Source organism: Accipiter gentilis, chromosome 9, assembly GCF_929443795.1.
Source record: "Accipiter gentilis chromosome 9, bAccGen1.1, whole genome shotgun sequence".
NCBI classification, from domain to species: Eukaryota; Metazoa; Chordata; class Aves; order Accipitriformes; family Accipitridae; genus Astur; species Astur gentilis.
Window position 1 is genome coordinate 32,514,487 of NC_064888.1, and position 18,486 is coordinate 32,532,972.

An 18,486-nucleotide genomic window follows, 5' to 3' on the forward strand; every position below is an offset into this window, starting at 1 on the left:
GGTAAACCATCAAGGAATTTAAAGCATTTTATGGTGGTTTTAACATTGTGGTTGCTAGTCAGAATGTACACAGACATAGTTCATAACTTGACTTGGGCTACCAGTACTCCAGCTAGTGCTCAGTTTAGCTAAGGCTAGAAAATGCTTTCCATTTAATCCCTTTTCAAAAATACTTGTCTCAAAACAATCCACTGTTTTGGATTTCCTCCTGGAAGGCTTGATGGGGAAGTATAAAAGCTCTTTGCTTTCCTGGAGTGGTGGACAACTGTACAAAATAGCACTCATCGCCCTAGGGAATACCAGGTTCATCAGGTCAGCTAAAAATGTAAGGTTTAAAACTTAGCATCACTTGTATTCCTCACAGAGGATGTCTTTTTGGGAAGTAACATCCCCTTTCAGTCTAGGTGAGAGCAAGATGTTTTCTGTCAGCATCCATCATGGGAAAGCTTTGCATTTCTATACAGACCAAAGAATCATCGCAAGGTGAGTTCAGTGTAGAAAGGTAATTGCTTTACAAAAGGAAATAATGTGAGTGCTTTTCTGTAGCAAAGCCTTCAGCTCAAGGCCAGAGTATTGACATGTCAGTGAAGTTGCTTAATCAGGTTGTATGTTAACAGGTCACTAGCTTGGGTATGTGGCATGGATGTTTACCGTAGTCCCGAGGCAAACATCCCTCCTTATTTTGCAATCCAAGTAAATGAAGCTTTTTAGAGTGCAGATAAAGACTGGACAAATTGCAATGCAAAGAGCAGCACCAGCTGCAAGGTAGTGATCACTCTCTTGATTCTGGCCCAAGAACGTTTTCCATCATCTTACACTTAGTGTAACCGTTGTGGTGGCTCCACAAAATACTGCCGTGAAGCTGATTCAGGCAAGAGGAACATCAATGGGAAGTATAGAAGTTTGCTGTCGGTTTTGCCTTCTAAACATCTCCAGCGTTGAATTGCAATCTAAGTTAAAGTCTTTTTTTGTATTTGCAATCTGCTCAGGCCAAGCATCTACGGAAATAAGTGATGCAACACTCTCGCGCTGGCGTAAGGGAAAGCAAAAGAGAAATGGATTGTCATGACCATGAAAATTTAAAGTTGCTACTCTTAAGACTGTTTGAAATACTTAAACTGACTGGAGCAGTCCCAGATTTGTGAGTCAGATTTGTGCTAGTTTAATTTCCACAATAAATTACAGTTTGTACAAGGCAGAGGCTGTACTAGATAGATAAACCATTTCCTGTAGTAACTTACTTTTAAGAGGAGATGTGCATCCCATGCTGGTCATCTCGCATAGTATCCTTATCTGAAAGGAACAGATCTGTGTTCCCCAACAAGTAGCTTTTCCATAGTGTCTTTAGCCTAGTGGTTTTGCAGTCCTTATTTTTACACTGAACTGACTTTCCCTCTGTCATTTCAGTATTTCCAAGTACTGTCTGTTTTATAGTAGGATTTGCTAGCGCTGGGGTAGGTACTTACTCTGCTTGCCGAGAGGCCCAGCAGTCAATGCAGAGCATGAGTTCTGAAAAAACAAGTTTCTTCTTGTTTAGAGCAGCTAATAAAGCTGGGAAATAAATTATAAAAAACAACCACCCACCAATACCAAAACACTCACTCAGGCCACTTCAGCATTTGTAAAATAAGGAACTTTGTTTGTTTGTTTTGGCAATTACCAACATGGCTTAACTCATGATTTATGTTTTCTGTGTGAATTTCTCAAGATGGTTTACTAAGGCAGTGTTCCAAAGCCGGACTACACATGAACCAGCCCCATCCTGCAGATGAGGAAACAGCATCAAAAAAAAACAAAAAAAAAAAAATCAGGTGCCACAAAGAATGGCTGTGTGGCCAAGATGGCAGTTCTGGTGGTTGTTTTTATTTATGCAAGTTTTCTTCAAAATGTTCTCTCTTCCGGTGATTAGACCACCCCAGCCACAGTGGTGTCACTGTGTCGCTCCCTATTCCAGGTAAGGCATTTAAGGAAAAAGCGTGTCAAAACTTTCTTTCAGCATTTCTTTGCAGTGCCCAACAGAAGAGTTAGTTACAGCTAAGCTCATTAAGCAACCCATGGTGTGCAAGAGGTGACAGTAAGTTACTCAAAGGAAATGTACAAGTTTAGTTGAATTTTTTTTGGAAAGGCTGAGCACAAATGAAGTTGTCCATGAGGCCAATGAATTTTAACTTGGGCTGGACTGTCCGTTATCCTAAGGGAGGCTCATGCACCCATTGTGTTCCGATGACTCACTGTACCTTAAGTTCTCTTCAGGACTAGTGAACGCATAGTCCTGTGATAGAGACTATTGTATTTATTACATCAAAAGACAAGCACATGTAGTATGTCAGGTATGGATTAAGTCTCTTTCTCCAAAGACTTTTTTTTTTTTTATTTTAAAGAACAGGTAGAGTTAAGGAAAGGCTCACATGGCTTCCTGAAAACTCCAGTTCTGTCTGCTTTAGTGTGTTTCAGTTCTAACTTCAAGATGCTCCTTTCAGGTAATGAAAGTGATACAGCAATGTCTTTCACAGATGGCTGTGATACATAACAGGTGACCTTCCTTAGCACGTGGCTGTCAGTGTTTATCAGCTGTCACCTATTTACTGTCAGTGCTGAGACTTGTCTCTGTAGGGTGCAGCTGTAATGCAAACTCCCTGTCTAAAAAGCAGTGGGGTCAGATTATTTTACTCTTAAGAACTTCTCTGTGCAGAAGAAAATTTAAGCCCCTGCTTCCAGTGAAGATGAGGAATTAAGCAAAATGTAGTTCATCTTGGAGTGACTCAATTCACTTGTGTGTTGCACTCTCTCCAGCAGATTCTGTACTTCCCACTTTCCCCCCAACCATGTATATTTTCACTTTGTCAAATATATCCAGCAGATTTTAAACACTTTATTTAATAAAAGTTAAACATACAAAACTGAAATTAACACACTTTGTATTCATAAAAATCACCTTCTCCCATTATAGGGAGAACCTTTTTCTATGTATGGATTCTAAACTACCAGTTGTAGAGTTTAGCTTGAGTTGTGACTCAGGTAACTGATGGACATTTCCACCAATCAGTGCATCAACAATTGCTGACGTGACCTGATCTAGTTAACAAATTACAAAATGAGCTACATTAACATAATATACAGGGAAATAATGGTCAGGGTTAATGGACAAGAAACACCCTTTAATTATTTAACGGGGGAAATAGCTGATGTAGTCTTGTCCATCAACTCAGCCCTAGATTTTACAAAAATAATATCTACATTGTATACAGGGCTACCCATTAACTTCTTTAAACACATTACAGGTTCAGAGATGGCACCACTACTGTAAGTGCGAGACAAGTAACAGAGGAAAACAAATCACATAAAATACAAGAAAGCAAGAGCTTTTACACGTGGTTTCCTGAATAAAATTGAAGGGGCTCAGCAGCACTGTGATACAGCTGACATTACAATGAACATAAGGGCCAGTCAGTTATTTAAGGACAGAAACTTCAGAGTAACCTTTACTCACTCACAGCTAAGTGGGATCTAGCCATTCATATCTGCTGCACTGCAGTTCTACTTGACTAGATGGAAGAGGCCCAGACAGAAGCTGTTGTTGTATATTCCAGGTCTGTGGCCATACCATCAACCCTACAAAGTCTACAACATGGGAGATGATGGCTCCTTTCCAAAGCACAACCATTTATGTTCTCCAACTCTCTGATCCTTGGGGAGGGGTGGGTATTTTTAAGTACATTTCTCTACTTTGAAATTGGAGTCTAAATACCTTGTCCTATGGTTTTCTGGTTACATCTCAGTAACCTCCTATGAGAATTTGATGAGTATTTAAAAAAAAAAAATTACTTCCCCTGCCTAACTTCTAGCGCAGGCAATTCAGACTAGAATTAGTCAGATTTATTGTTTCTAGCACATGAATCATCATTAGTAGTAAAGATCCTATCAGCCCTGTTCTGCCCTCATTTACAGCTGTACAAATCAATCTTCAGTGGATTTGTAAGGGAGTAATTTAGAACTTCCTTAGCAATTCCATGTGACATATAAGCCAAGACAGAATCTAGTTCTCTCTCCCAGAGCTGCACCAGCTCTGTTGTGCCACTGAGACAGCAGACAGCACTGTGACTACAGAAACAAGGGAAGCTGTTAAGGTGCCATTTTTATACCACCACTTTTCTTAAGGAAAAAAAACCAAACTTCACTACTAGTATGAAGGAAAGATTCCGAGATCAAAGCTGCAGATAACTACTGCTTTCAGAGTAACAGGTAACAGCAGTTCATGAAAGCATTTACCTGCAGAATGTACTTTAATGCAACTACAAAAAGTTTAATGATTAGGGGACTCAAATCAATAGCTGGAGATTTAAGGCTCGTATCAGCTGAAGCCAAAGTGATGGTGACAAAATGGACTACTCGCTATGTGCCAACAAATAATTTACTTTTAGAAAAATATAATGATAAAAAGATAAGTGTAAAGCCCTGCAGAGATGAAGTTCCACATTTTTCCCCCGTTACTGAGGCATCAAATGCCTGACATTATATTTAGAGGTATCTTGATATTGTGTCATAGGTTTGTCTGCAATTCCACATGTTCCAACTCCAACCTTGCCAGTTACACTCTCAGGGGAAGCAAAAATACTCCTCTTCACCTGCAAATGAAACAGAAAACACCATTTCTGAATAATTACTAACTGGCTCTTAAAAAAAACAAGCAATCATTACCATTTGAAGTGTTTCAATATTCTCAACTTCTTACTCTATAGACAGGCACACTTTCTAAAGGCTAGCTCCTCTATGGCGCACTATCAGGAGGTGAGACAACAGAGCTGGGAACTTCCTGGCACCTAAGTACAGGATGTGATCCTGGTACTTGTGACTTTGGGTCAGGCCGATAATGAATAAAACTCACCCCTCTCATAAACTGATCTCTAGTAATTGTTCGTAAGGAAGACTAAAGCTTTTCCACTACATCTGCCAGCTCTTGGTCAAGCCATGATAAAAATGAAATAAGGCCTTAAAATGTCCTTGCTACCTTTTTTGCTCAAGGCTTGCTCTTCCAGGGCAATTACTTAGTGCTGCATCTGCCAGGTCATAAACACAGCAAGAAGTTAGGATGGAGGTTTATAAAGGCCCTCAGGTTCTAAGCTCCAACAAACACCAGCTGGCAACTGACAGTGAGCCTACCTCTCCAAGCTAAGGGCAAGCTCAGCCTCTTAAAAGCAGCACTCCTCCAAAGCCATCCGGTACAAAACCAGGCCTTTTAAGTGTACAAAATACCAAACCACACACTTCAGAATCCCCTTTAAATAAATCCCTTCAAAAACCACTTCCTCCTCTCTCCCAAAGTACTGCACAGGATTCTATGCCCTGTTGTTATTCACATACTAACAAAACCAAACAAACCTGGCCTTTTTTGTTTTTAGAATAGGCTCTGTTGTTAAACTGTTGCCACTTGACTTTCTGGTCCTCTCGTTCCTGTTCAAGTTCTTTAATTCTCTGAGCTTTTTTCAAAGCTTTCTTCTTTTTATACTCTCGTTGCTGGGCTATCATCTCTTTTCTGGAGAGAAGGAAAAAAAGACATTTTATGTTTGTGCCTTTTCCTGTAAGAAACTAAAACCCCTGTAAAACAGACATGCACAATAGTTTTCAATAAGTAAATGACAGAAAACAAAGCTTGTAAATATTCTCCACTTAAAGAAAAAAAACAAAACAAAACCAGACAAGTCTTTCCATGCGTAAGCATTACATCGCTTACTGATACATGTAGGCGTAAGAACAACCACCACCACCTGATTCAGACCAGACCAAACGCAGCGACTTGGGATTGTGTGCAATTCATCTCTGAAACTGAAAATGTACCTATCAGCACTTCTGCACTTCAGAAACATCTAGCATTTGGAAAATTTAAATAACCCATTCGAGTGAAAAGCCCAAACTTTTCTGGAGTATGCAGGACTCATGCTACCAAGCATTGGACAGGGATGGACGAAAAAGAACAAAGATAGGTACTTCAGTAAAGAAAGTTCACAGAGTCGATCTATGCCACAATGCAGCACCCTTCAGAATGATCCCATAGGGGAGGAATCATTGCCTGTAACAGACTCTGAAACTGTACCACCTTCCCCAGCCCCTCCAAAAAAAAAAAAAACCAAACAAGTTTTCAGCCCTTAAAAACACTTTTCTATGTTAGACACAGCAGGATACTGAGTAAAGCACATCTCCTCAGTGATAGGGTCAAGACAGCTATGCCAACACAGGGATGGAGCAGAAGCAGAAGTCCTTTGTACTAGTGAGTATACTTCTTAGCCAAATCACAGCTCTGAGAACTGCCTGCACTAGATCTGGGCTGAAACTTGTAGGCTCTCTGCTGTCAGTGAAAAAGTACTAACTTTTTTTTCAATCTACCGCTTACACACTTGGTATCTTGAGATAGCATAATCTGGGTAAAAACAAAGCTATCATGTTATCTTGCCAGGATACAGAAGACACACGATACCAGCCACAACAACATACCAAACATATGCTAGATGGATTTAAGATCCTTTCTCAAGCAAATGTGGAGATATTAAAGAGGTGTAGAATTTCAAAAAGGAGACAGTGTTTCATTAACCAATTTTTACACCGTGGGGAGCTGGGGGGGGGGGGGGGGGGGCGACAAAAAAAAAAAAAAACCCAAAAAAATCAAAAAAACAAAGCCGCTTTCAGACTTCTGCCTGTATATTACTTACTTGGACATGGGTTTGTTGCCACTGTCCTCTTTTGCTTTTCTTCCCTCTTCCACAGGCTTGAGGTTGAACAGAGGTGTAACTTCAGCATTGCCATATCCAGCAAACGTGACCGCAGCTGTTCCATTCTCCTCATCTATTTCTTCAATCTCAGCTTCATAACACCTGTAAAGATATCATGGCTGTAAGCATGTGAGTAAAGCTTTAATACTCAGCCCTTCAACACCTACACTCTCAGCCAGCTAATGGCATTAAGTAAAAAATGTCCAAATATCAGCCTTCATTTTCAGGGACAATACACAAATCTAACTAAGAGATTATTTTCTTAAAGTCAAAGGAACACAAGTACAGTGACTGGAATCTGCTGTACTTGACCTTTAGCATCAAGAAGCAATGGCCTCACAGTTATCAAAACTAATGATTAATGCTGGGGCCAATCTAATCAGATATCCTGATTTGGTTCTAGTCAAGGGATTGCAAAAAAAAAAAAAAAAAAAAAAAAGAGACCCAACAAAATACTACGTTCACAGAACACAGCTTTCAGGGAATTCACTGAGGCATTTTGGAAAACATCAGCTCACAAGAGCAAAGCTTTGTTTCCATTTTTCTCCATATGAAAAAGAATTAAGAAAAATTGAAGCTTTCAAAATATTCCCCCTTCAACACTTACAAAACTTAAAAGTTTTCTTATTGATTTAAAATAGTGATTTTGAAATTTTAGCAGAAATCAGTCCATTTCATACTTATGTGTATGAAACATTTTGGTCAAACTAACCTCATAATGGGAAAGAGGAAAAGACAAGCGGCATTTCTGAAAATATTTAAAACAATTGAGTCTAAATGCAGAGCAAAAGGATACATCTAAAGCAAATAGAGGAATAAAATGAGATGTTTCACAACCAATCTTCCAGTTAACATTTACTAAATCAATTTCTTGCAATTTTAGTGGGCCAACATCATCCTGAGTTGAGCTAGGTGAAAATACATGTAAACCCAAACTGCATGAAGTAAAGAGTATTACTCTCTGGCTAGCTCTTCATGAAACACTGGTCACTTAAGAAATGTTGCAACAGAAGCAGGGTGTTAAAAAAAAAAAAAAAGCAATATAAGTCCAGTAAGATCCACTTCAGCAGACACTCTGGCACATTCTTCCCCAAGGTCTGATCCTCTAACCCAGTGATCAGAGCAAGGAGAATGACCCAATGGTGACCTAAGACAGTAAGATTCAATTTTGAAGTTCTTACACAGAAGTATTTTACTCAATCTGTGACAGAAACACTGTTCACTTTTAGGTGTGTTTTCTACTTGGCATCAGGTATTGAGACATCAATAACTATACCAAAATCTCTATGTGGTTCCTACATTGTTATTAGAACCACATTCATTGAACAATAGAGCTTCTCTGTAAGTGGTAATGATTGGGATATTAGTCCTGCATAAATACTAATTTTTTAAGAAGCTGCAACAATTATATATTTTTGCAGTATGGAAAGTAATTTTAGAATGTTTATTTCAAAGATTATGAGGTCAGAATGAACTGCCTGGGTTCCCAGAACTTCACAGGCTAATGTAATGGAGACTAAATCCAAAAAGTTGAGTAATTCTATGGGTAACGTTACACAGCTAGTTATTTCAAGGCCAAAACCCAGCATTTCCAATTAAAAATTTATTTCCAATTAGAGGCACAAACTGAGATACAGCAAGGATTTTTCTTGATAGCAATCAATTACATATATATAAATGCAATGACAAATTATGAATTATACATCCTGAAACCTTTATGAAAGGCTGCTCTGACAAATCAATTCATGAAAGCCTGCCATTTATTACATTAGCAAATGGTAATTTACCAAAGCTACCCTACTTTTATAAGGTTAGTGAAAAACAGGGCATTTCTAGAAGATAACTCCACATCTCTTTGCTTCTTATCTAAAATACGGACCTGTAATAAAGACAGTACAAGAATACCTAATATCATATTTATTTCCCAATTTCTTTTTGCTTTTAGTCACCCTAGGGGCAGTTCAAACTGAATGAAAGTCTCTTACCATTGAACTATTTCATGTAACTGTTAGAGAAGTTTTCTACACTTACTGTCCATCCTCACTCCATATTGCCATACACCTATCCCCAACCTTCCAGGAGTGACTTGGCAGAGCAGAAGCCGAACTGTCAGAACTTGCAAGAGTTTCCGAAGGTTGAGTTGAAAGGAGGTCTTTGGTTAATTCTATGACTTCCTATAAAAGACAGAAAACCCACAAAGAATAATTTTTCAAACTCTGTTACCATGCACATTTTTACCCCAAGTTTACTGGTTTGGTTTTTTTGAAGTTACTGTATTAAATTCATAGCTGATGTAAAGTGGACTAAGTTTGTTTTGTTTTTTTAATCATTTAACTAAACTCACTCATTCCCAACATAGATAAAAACATGTACGGTCCTCACTGTATTGCAGTAAGGTTCCCCATGCCCTCCTCAATATTTCAAAAAGTAGCCTATCATTTTTATAGCATTTCTTTCTAGATGAATTGTTTGTCCATAGGCACAGAAGACACAGCTAGACGGTCTCAAAAAAAAAAACCCCAAAAAATCAACAGTGTGACTCCGGACACATGGCTGCACGTGATGTTGGTTACTGACCAAAAAAAAAAATAATAAAAAAAAAAAAAATCACACATGTGGCAGACCAAGTATTCAACAGGACAGTGCTCTGAAGACAAAACATGAAAGGATGTAATGCTTCTGTTCTCTCTGTAGCTGGCTGTTTCTTCCATCCCTCCCCCTTTGGGATTGGCTGGTTATATTATACATAGTAATCTCTAAAACACACAACTACAAGTCTAATTACAGCATTTTTAAGGGATGAAACATTTTTCACTTTACTCAAAAAATACATTGATTGGCTGAAGTGACACACCCAGAGCCAGGGTGGAAGAGTACCTTCCAGGACTGCCACTCTGTAAAGCCCTCTCATTTCTAGAAAGCATTCAGGTGCATACTAAAAAAAAATTTATTTCCTTAAGTCATTTTGAGGTGTTTGTTTTTCTCTAAATTCCCTGACCTTTAAGATTTCAGGTCAGGCCTTCCCTTGCTAATCCAGCAAGACAAACAACAAAGTAACAATTTTTTTCCAGTTCCTTTAAATATTATTCATTCACAGACAGGGGCATGCAAAAGCCCCTCCCTAACTTCCTGTCAATATTATATTCTTATTCTGTATAATCAAGACCACTGGTTTTCACTAGCCTTAAAAGTCAAAGGAACCAGCACCTAAAATTTAAACTTTCCATATAAGTCAAAGCAACTCTGCAGTCCTTAAAGAAGGAAAACTCTTCAGTTCTTTGAGCATCTCAGCATGAACCATTGTCACTCTCCTAGCTAACAGTAAATATTTCAATTAGGGGAGGGCTTCAGGTAAACAATGTTCAACTGAGGCTCAGTGGAGCTTGAACTTTCCTCCCAGTTTCATATCCTAGTTCAGCCATGGGCATACAAATACTACCTCAGGAAAACACAGTAAAGAAGCTGTTCTTCATTCCTCAAGAACCTGAAGGATCATAAACAGTTCCAAAATAATAAGTTAATACAGTATAAGCTTATATGTATTTTTATCTGATAAACTGTACAACTGGCATGAATGGCCTAACAGTTTGCTTCTGTTGCAGCTGTTAATGTCTGAACTTTCAACGCCTTCCTAATAAAAGTTCTGCCCTTTGTTTTAGAGGAGCTGCTAGTTAATAAGTGCAACAGTAAGCATGATCAGCAGCAACTGTAAGCACAGAAAAATGCTTACAATTACTTCTACTACTTTGGTCTTCATTTTCCATAATACTACGGCTGAACCAGAACAGATTTTAATTATCAAATTACCTAATTTGAGAGCACTCTGCAGAACATACAGCATTAGCCTAATTTTCCCTCCTGGATGCAAAATCCCAAACTATTCCTCAACACAGACAGCTGTATTCTGCAAATCCAAGAGGCATCATGGTTTGAAATAGGTATCTTATCTCAGCAGGTCAAATACAATACGTCAGGCATAAGCTACCTGCAAGTGAGTGTTTCAGGTCTGTAGACTACCAGTAATATGAAACTGTTGAGTTATTCTTGCCACATTCATAGATGGCTTATTGTAGAATCAAACGTGAATAGTTTCAGACTCGTCTACCAAGGGTTCTTTGAATTTGACAAAGTCACTTACACACCAGGCTATAAACAGCAACCGTTTGGTAAAAATCTTCATCTGATACCACCTATCATAGTGCTAAGCACACAAGATAGAAACATTAATTTTATTGCAACCCATAACAGTTCTAAAGTCTTTAAGAGAATCGCTCATTCAAAGAAAATTTCTGAGCATGAGTTAGGCTACCACAGCAGCTCAGTACAGCCAAATGGGTTGAACAATATGGCTTGCTGCCACATCCCCGTGACACAAAGGTGTGACCCGAAGAGAATACTAGTTAGTTTGCCAGGATTCTTCCTGACCAACTGGTCTTTACAAAGCCAGACAGAGCTCTACACTCCAGAACACAACGCCCACAGGTATCATCTCCAATTACAGAATATGACAGCTGCCATCAATTCATGTGATACAAAAGGTAAGTTTGGTTCTTGGGTGCACAGACACTGTCCTAGAAGTGCTTCAGTGAAACAAAAAATGAAAAGCTAAGTATTTATAAAAATGTCTTTAAATATTCATTTTAATCTTGTTACTCAGGAATAAGCTAAGTATACAAAATGCACTAGTGCATCACTATGACAGCAAAAAAATGTTTCAATTACATAACAATCTTTCTGAACAGGCAAAAAGCTGTTTAGTTGGGACACTGAAGCATCAAACCCATTTCTACAATCGTTTGATTGGCATATATTAATTCTGCAAAACATTATGTCATTTTCAAGGTGGAACATATGGATAGCAAACCTTTTGGGGACGAAAGTGTAAAGATCTTCCCCATTCTGTGCAGAAAGCTTTTATAAAAAAGTTTGCAAGTTGTCCTTTCACATCAATGATCTCTGCATATCAAAGCCGAGGTCGTGTTGGTATCGGAAATATCATCCCATATGGGTTTTGCTGTGCATTTTAAAAATATAAAAATATACACATGCTTTTAACAGTGTACAACAAAGGACATTAAGATGATCTATAAAGTGCCTTGTGGGCACAAAGCCTTTGTAATTTAAAAGGAATTCTACAGATCACTGATTTGAGTCACTACTTGTATTTTGGTTGAAGCATCGTTTTTATCACTGTTATTTCCATACAGAATAGTGGTCACTGAATCTTGTACTGAGTAGACATATATTTTTAGATCTGATGGCTAAAGCAATCCACAACAGAAATGAAGGAGCATCTTGCACTCTCATGACAAATTTTAACAGTACTGCTGGGTTTTTTTATATGCCAATGTGTCTTTATACGCATGAGAAGCTAAAAGACCACTAATCAACTTAAAAGTTAGGCTGGTGGTCTTCCTGTAACTGAACAATACCCTAAGGACCAGAAATGGTTTTTAGCTCTCAAGAATGCGGTATGCTCTCAAGTGTTTAAAAAAACTGCAGGTGGCAAATGAAGAACACGACTCTTCCTTTCTTATATAAAAACCTTAACACAATCAAGGCTTAGATGTACAAGGAATACAGAACTACATTCTAAAGCTTTTATCATTGCAAATGCGTGCAATGAATAAACAGATTCTGGATCAAATTATTTGACAACTCAAAAACAAGCAGAAAGGCATAACGTTAAGCCCAACTATCAGGCTTCAGTATTGTATAAGCAACAAAAAGTAACGACTTTCCGAGAAATGCTCTAAAGAAATAAAGAAAGAGATAGTAAAGACAGCACTGGCATATCTTTCATCACTCTGGCTAAAGTTCTTAGCAGAAGAGTTTGCTGTATCAATTAGTACATCTTTTTCACTAATCTGCAAGACAGGTTTAAAAATAGGCCACCCTTTGGTGTTTTGTTTTTTTTTCAAACCAACCCCACCACAATTGTATCAAATGATGTGAAAATAAAGTAATAAACCCTCCAAACATACGTTTTTGTTGCTACGCAAGTATTTAGGAAAGATGAAACACCTGCTAAAGACCCTGGAGTTTCAGCTACTCATACCCTCAAGTTCTCACCTGTAAGTCCTTCTTCAGTTTTAGTAAATCTTCATTTTCTGCATTCCCAGATAGGGCAGCCTCAACTTGCTGAAGCTGAGCTTTGTAGCTAGCTAACTGCTTGGCAAGGTCTTCTGACATCTGCAAAAAAACATACACACACACACACACGCACACGTAACACATCAAAACAACAGGCTTGCTGCTTTTTAATCACGTCTTGCGGTGCAAGTACAGTGAAACTGATAAACAAGTAACACGAAAAGGTTATTACTACAATACTAAAGCCGCACCTGACTAAGTTCCAGTAAGGCACTACGTGACTATAGGTAGCCGCTCACCTTAGTGTTCGCGCCGTTCCACTACTCCCAAGCAGCTTCTAAAAAAGCAAGCTTAAACACGTGCCTGCACGGGGAAAACGCCTAACTTACAGCGGGCGGGCGAGCGGCGGGGTCCTCAGGCAGCCTCCAATTACCCGCGTCTTTAGAAAACTACCGCGCACTACTACCGCTTCTCCCCGCTGCCTGCCACCGGGCACCGTCTTCACGGTTACAGCAGCGAGATCCCCCGCGGCGGCCGGGACCGGCCCCTCCCGGGAGCCGACCGCCCCACGGCCACCCGCTGCCTGTCGGACCGAGCCGGGCGACTCGGGGAGCGGCGAGGACGGCGGGGGCGGGCCCGTGAGGAAGGGCCCGCGCCGGCGGACAGGCCCCGGCTCAGGCCTACGCCGAGGCCTAGGCCCGGGCTCCCTCCAAGCGGGAAGGACGAGGCCGCCAGGCGTGAGGCGAGGCGCGGGGAGGGGGGGTGTGGGGGGGGTGGCGGCGGCGAGCAGCCGCCGGGTCTCACCTCGGCGGGGGTGCGGGGCCCGGGCCGGGCCGGGGGAAGGGGAGGGGGGGGGTGTCCGCCGCTCCGGGTCCCGTCGGGCCGCGGCCGCTTCCGTCTCCTTCGCCGCAGCCGGGGGGAGGGGCGGGGCAAAGGCCCAGCGCGCGCCGGCGCTCGCGAGAGCGCCCCGCCGGTCACGTGCTGCCGGCGCGCGGCGCTGGTCGGCCCGAGCAACGCGGCCGCCTCCCGCCGCCTTCGGGTCACGTGCGGGGGGACGGGGGCGGGGGCGGGGGCCGCGGAGGTCTCGCGACCGCCTCGCGAGGACCGCGAGAGCTCGGCCGGGGGTGGCCTAGCGCGCGGGGCCCGAGCGCGAGCGCGAGCCTGGGCGGGCGCCGCGCCGTGCGCACCGCGCCGTCTGCACCGCGCCGTGCGCACCACACCCGTCTGCACCGCGCCCGTCCGCACCGCGCCGTGCGGCCTGCGCCGCTCCCGCCGGCGGCCGGGCCTCGGGCCCGAGGGTTCCCTTGTCCCCGTACGCGAGGCCCGCGTACGGACGGGCCAGCCGCCCCTCCTCGGGCAAACGGCTGTGAGAAACTATGGACTAGGGTATTGTTTATTAAGATTTAAAGATCGGACAACAAAAAGATATGAAATCGCTTATGCAAGCAGCTACCAGACACCGCTTGTGTGAGATAAGATAACCACAATCGCTTACACAGACTAAAAGCCGCCTGTGCAAGATAACTGCCAGATGTCCAGGAACCGACAGAAACAGGACAGACAACCCCATAGAAGGACATATGAGTAAGGGGTCAACTGTGGGACAAAGGAAGAAGACTTCCTACTTCGGCCTCAACGACCATCAAAAGGCAGAAAACGACCCCCTAGCAACAACTGAAACATGCACAGAGTATCTCCACTACCTCATGAACACGGAAGCAAAGATGTATAAAAAGGGACTGTTTGAACTGCTCAGGACGGCAGTTGGCGGAACGCAGATTCCCCTGCCGTCCAGCGCTGTATTTGCTCATATTCTACTTGCTATAATTAATAAAATTCTAATTGGATTATGATCCGTTGTGATCTCAATCTATAACAATTCTTGGTGCCGTGACTCGGATAAGGAACGGTGGGCTTCTGTCCTCCGGGGAGGCGCCCCGCGGCAATCCGCGGCCCCGTGACCGACAGCCTACCTCAGCCTTACCGACGAACCTAAATTCTAGAATAGTGAGCAAAGGAAAAACCAGTAACATCCCATAAAAATTCTGTGCACGGGAGTCCGGACGAAGACGCAGGACGCGTAAGTATATTGCGAATTTGTTAGCGAGTTTGCCGTTCGGGCGGGATTGGGTTTCCTGGATTATAACAAATGAGAGGTTCGATATACTGAACCAAGCGAGTGTGGACTCTTTTAAGTACTGCGCTTCCCATCTCCCGCGAGGGACTGGGCCAGGAACAAGGAGAGCGAGTGAGTGTGTGTGTGGATAATCCAGAAGATGGGGGCGAAGGGCAGCAAGCCTTCGACTCCCATGGGAAGGGTACCCACTGTACCTAAGAATATCCCTCTGGCATATATCTTAGACAATTGGAGATATTTCCCTGGAACCTTAGGGAAAGATAAGCAGAAAATGATAGAATATTGTACTAAGATATGGGGAGGGAAGAAGATTTCTAAAAATGTCTTTTGGCCAGTCTATGGGTCAGAAGAGGATTGGGTAAAACAGCAGTTAAACCTCTGAGTTAATAATAAAAAACCCCTTAACCCGGAAGAGAGTCAGTATGCGGAAGTGTGGCTAGAAAGACCGGGAGCTAGACTTTACCCACTGAATGAAATAAAAACTAAACAAAAGAAAAAGAAGGAAGAGTTAGACGAAACCCTTCTAACCCCCCCCCCCCTTACATTCCTCCTCCTGCTCCCGTAGCCCCTCCAGAGGTCCCCAGAGCACCCACTCCCCCACCAGAGTCGGAACAAGGGTCCCCCCCTCCTCCTAGACGCGTGACTAGGAGCCAAAAAGGGGCAGCTCAGATATATCCTCTAAGGGAAATGCCGATGGGGGGACCTCAACCTGTGATTGGATATATTTCTGTACCCCTAAGCTCGGCTGACCTGCGAGATTTTAAAAGAACCGAGATGGGAAACTTAATTGAGGACCCACTTGGAGTGGCAGCAAGATTAGATCAATTTTTGGGACCAAACCTTTATACTTGGGATGAGATGCAATCTATCCTTGGTCAATTATTTACTACCGAGGAGAGAGATATGATTAGACGAGCAGGAATGAGACTGTGGGATGCTCAGCATGCCCAGGGACCCCAAGCAGATACTAAATGGCCACTCCAAAGACCTAATTGGGATAATCAGAATCAGGTGCATAGAACTCATATGCAGGACCCGAGAACTATAGTAATTCAGGGGATTAGAGAAGCAGTACCCAGTGGCCAGAATATCAATAAAGCCTTTAATGAAATGCAAAAGAAAGATGAAAGCCCCACTGAGTGGCTGGAACGACTGAGGAAAGCCCTTCAGCTGTACTCTGGGGTAAATCCAGACGACCCTTTAGGACAAGCGCTCCTCAAAACTCAGTTTGTGGCAAAATCATGGGAAGATATCAGAAAGAAGATTGAAAAGTTAGAAGACTGGCAGAATAGAGGGTTAGATGAATTATTAAGGGAAGCTCAGAAAATCTACGTAAGGCGGGAAGAAGAGAGCAGCAAGCGACAAGTAAAAATGATGGTAGCAGCGGTTAGAGAGGATCGCAAAGGGCAGATCGGTGAACATAGATCTGCTGGAACGAAACAAGGGAACGTAGTAGTAAGGAAGGAACAGAGATGTTGTTTTTACTGTGGAAAGAAGGGACATATAAAGAAGAATTGCAGAGAAAGGATCAGGGATGAGGAAATATTGAAAACAGAATAGGAGAGTCAGGGGCTCTATATCTTAGGGGACCAGAGTCATCATGAGCCCTTGATGAAATTAAAAATAGGTCCCCATAAACAAGAGTTCACCTTTTTAGTAGACACTGGGGCTGAGAAATCGACTATTAGGCAAATACCCGAGGGATGTAAAGTTTCCCCTGAAAAGATACAAGTAATTGGGGCAAAAGGAGAACCCTTTAAAGTAAGCAAAATCAAAAATGTGGTATTCGAAACTGAAAATAAATTTGGAATGGGTGAACTCTTGCTCGTCCCTGAAGCAGAATTTAATCTATTAGGACGGGATCTAATTGTTGAATTGCAATTAGAAATTAAAGTAAAAAATCAAGAGCTAACGGTGTCTGCTTATCCTTTGACCGTGGATGATCAAAAACAAATTAACCCCGATGTCTGGTACTCTCCGGACACAATAAGTAAACTGGAAATCCCACCGATTAAAATTCAAATTTCCGAACCCCACATACCTGTGAGGGTAAGGCAATATCCCATATCCCTAGAAGGACGGAGAGGATTAAAACCAGAAATTGATTGATTGTTAGCACAAGGAATCTTAGAGCCTTGTATGTCACCCTTTAACACCCCCATTTTGCCTGTAAGGAAGCCAAATGGGAAATATCGGCTTGTACATGATTTAAGGGAAATAAACAAAAGAACTATCCCCCGGTTCCCTGTAGTAGCAAATCCATACACACTGCTAAGTAAGCTGGGACCCCATAATTCCTGGTATAGTGTGGTTGATTTAAAGGATGCCTTTTGGGCCTGTCCACTGGCAGACGAATGCCGTGATTATTTTGCCTTTGAATGGGAGGACATAGAGACAGGCCGTAGACAGCAATTGAGATGGACCGTGCTCCCCCAAGGGTTCACTGAGTCCCCTCATTTGTTTGGACAGGCCCTGGAAGAGCTCTTAAAAGAATACCGGGTACAAACAGGAAACGTACTGTTACAGTATGTAGATGATCTGCTCATAGCAGGGAATAATAAGGAAGATGTAAGAAAAGAAAGCATTCGACTCCTAAACTTTCTTGCACAGAAGGGACTACGGGTATCACAAGAAAAGTTACAATTTGTGGAGGAAAAGGTGAAATATCTGGGGCATTATTTGTTTAATGGCAAGAAGATATTGGATCCAGAGCGCATTAAAGGAATTCTAGAATTACCTATGCCTGTCACTAAGAGACAAATTCGGCAGGCATTAGGGCTATTTGGGTATTGTAGGCAATGGATAGAGAACTACAGCTTTAAAGTTAAATTTTTATATGAACAACTGTCTAAAGACAAAATACCCAAGTGGACCCCTCAGGACCAAGAGCAGTTTGCCAGTCTCAAAAGGGAGCTAGGACAAGCACTGGTTTTAAGCCTCCCAGATTTAAAGCGGCCATTCCATTTATTCGTTAACATACATGAAGGAACGGCATTCGGAGTATTAACTCAGGAATGGGCCGGACAAAAGAAACCGGTGGCATACTTATCAAAGCTGTTGGATCCTGTGAGCAGGGGTTGGCCAAGTTGTTTACAAATCATTGTTGCTGCTGCCCTATTACTTGAAGAAACGAATCGTATTACCTTTAATAGAGAAGTTGTCCTATATGCGCCTCATAATATAAGGGGGGTGCTTCAACAAAAAGCAGAAAAATGGCTTACAGATAGCCGACTACTAAAGTATGAGGGAATACTCATAGAATCTCCAAAACTGTCCCTAAGGACTATCGGAGCGGTTAACCCTGCAGAATTTCTATACCCAGGGGAAGGTACTGAGTTAGTACATGACTGTCTTCAAACGACTGAACAACAAACACGAATTTGACCAGATCTAGAAGAAGAGGAATTACAACATGGAGAAATATTTTTCATAGATGGGTCATCTCGAATAGTGGAAGGTAAACGATTGTCCGGATATGCCATCCTTAAGTTA

At 42.0% G+C, this 18,486-nt stretch overlaps 1 protein-coding gene across 3 annotated transcripts; it reads right to left on the reverse strand.

The window, feature by feature from the left end:
• Positions 1-2,283: 2,283 nt before the first annotated feature.
• Positions 2,284-13,787, reverse strand: SMNDC1 (survival motor neuron domain containing 1). Of its 3 annotated transcripts, none has more exons than XM_049809884.1 (6): positions 13,662-13,787; positions 12,837-12,956; positions 8,796-8,938; positions 6,705-6,866; positions 5,380-5,533; positions 2,284-4,625 (listed from the first exon to the last, which is right to left on the reverse strand). In XM_049809884.1, exons 2-6 carry the CDS (start codon positions 12,954-12,956, stop codon positions 4,488-4,490), a joined length of 717 nt encoding a protein of 238 aa, XP_049665841.1. In that variant the 5' UTR covers positions 13,662-13,787; the 3' UTR covers positions 2,284-4,487. The 3 variants fall into 3 exon arrangements, with proteins under 3 accessions (XP_049665841.1, XP_049665842.1, XP_049665839.1); XM_049809885.1 differs by lacking the exon at positions 13,662-13,787 and adding an exon at positions 13,157-13,500; XM_049809882.1 differs by lacking the exon at positions 13,662-13,787 and having other exon boundaries at positions 12,837-13,500.
• Positions 13,788-18,486: the final 4,699 nt, after the last annotated feature.

Bases quoted from the DNA above. Each gene is read 5' to 3' on its own strand.
- SMNDC1 (XM_049809882.1), bottom strand. From the start codon at position 13,001: ATGTGTTACGTGTGCGTGTGTGTGTGTGTGTATGTTTTTTTGCAGATG. The intron at 6,867-8,795 runs GTAAGTGTAGAA...ATATCTTTACAG, and splicing joins ATATGGAGTGAGGATGGACA to GTGTTATGAAGCTGAGATTG. The intron at 4,626-5,379 runs GTTTGTTTGGTT...TTTCATTTGCAG, and splicing joins CTAAAAACAAAAAAGGCCAG to GTGAAGAGGAGTATTTTTGC.